We start from the raw sequence: 851 nt of genomic DNA on the forward strand, positions 1-851 counted from the left end.
AATCTGAGGGCGAGGGATTCCACCATAGAGGGGCTCATGCATCACTGATGACTCTTCATCGTCCATCGGCTGGTTATCAGGTGTAGGAGGCATTTGGACAGTGTAGTTCTTGGAGTCCAAGTCCTCTCTCGACAAGCTCACATATCTCCCGCTTGATGTTTTTCTCGCGAATTTTACAGTTGTTGCCCTTTTTGGTGGAATTTCTGGGGGAGATGCCATTTTCAGTGATTTGTGCTAGAAGATTTTTGAGTGGATTCAATGTATCTGAGTTGAACTCGTTGTTATTTACTAGATGTGACTGAAGATTATAGATGTTTCCTCTCTTTGATGTATGAGATATATATAGTGTGATGCATTGATGTGGTGGGTAGAGAAATAAGAGGTGTTGGTGCACTAATTGAGGATTATATATTCAAGAACCCAGGTGAAAGGAGATGCATGGGAACCATGTCAGGGTCTGGTCGATGTTTGGTGTTTGAATTTTAAAGGGGCTGGTATTTTATTTATTTTATTTTATATATTCATTATTCCGCGGTTTAAGGTGTTAGGGAAGTGGACACAAGGTGACCCTCACGTTTCTCTTCGTGTTCTAGCTAGTGCTGAGCTCGTCATATGCGCAGTTTGGCTGACCTCGTAGGCTCCAAAGGAGTTATTCCGCAAGATGATAATGGTGGATGGGGTTGTATTAATTTAGGATAAGGCTATATGTCAAGATCGGTAAAGAAATAGAAATTGTGAAGCTCGTTATTTATCTAACCTTAACCTCTCTTAAATAAAAATTAGAAGGATATTACAAAATAGGTATGAGATGAAATTATATCTAATCATGTTTCACAACATCTTATAATATC

General features: G+C 39.4%; 1 protein-coding gene across 1 annotated transcript in view; it reads right to left on the bottom strand.

Moving 5' to 3' along the window:
• LOC109843599 (cellulose synthase-like protein D4) overlaps positions 1-417 on the bottom strand; it is an 8,544-nt gene extending 8,127 nt beyond the window's left edge. Inside the window, 1 exon segment of the mRNA XM_020412545.1 lies at positions 3-417. Within this exon segment, the coding sequence (XP_020268134.1) occupies positions 3-219 (217 nt within the window). The 5' untranslated portion in view covers positions 220-417.

The sequence above is a fragment of the Asparagus officinalis genome, chromosome 5, assembly GCF_001876935.1.
Source record: "Asparagus officinalis chromosome 5, Aspof.V1, whole genome shotgun sequence".
NCBI lineage: Eukaryota > Viridiplantae > Streptophyta > Magnoliopsida > Asparagales > Asparagaceae > Asparagus > Asparagus officinalis.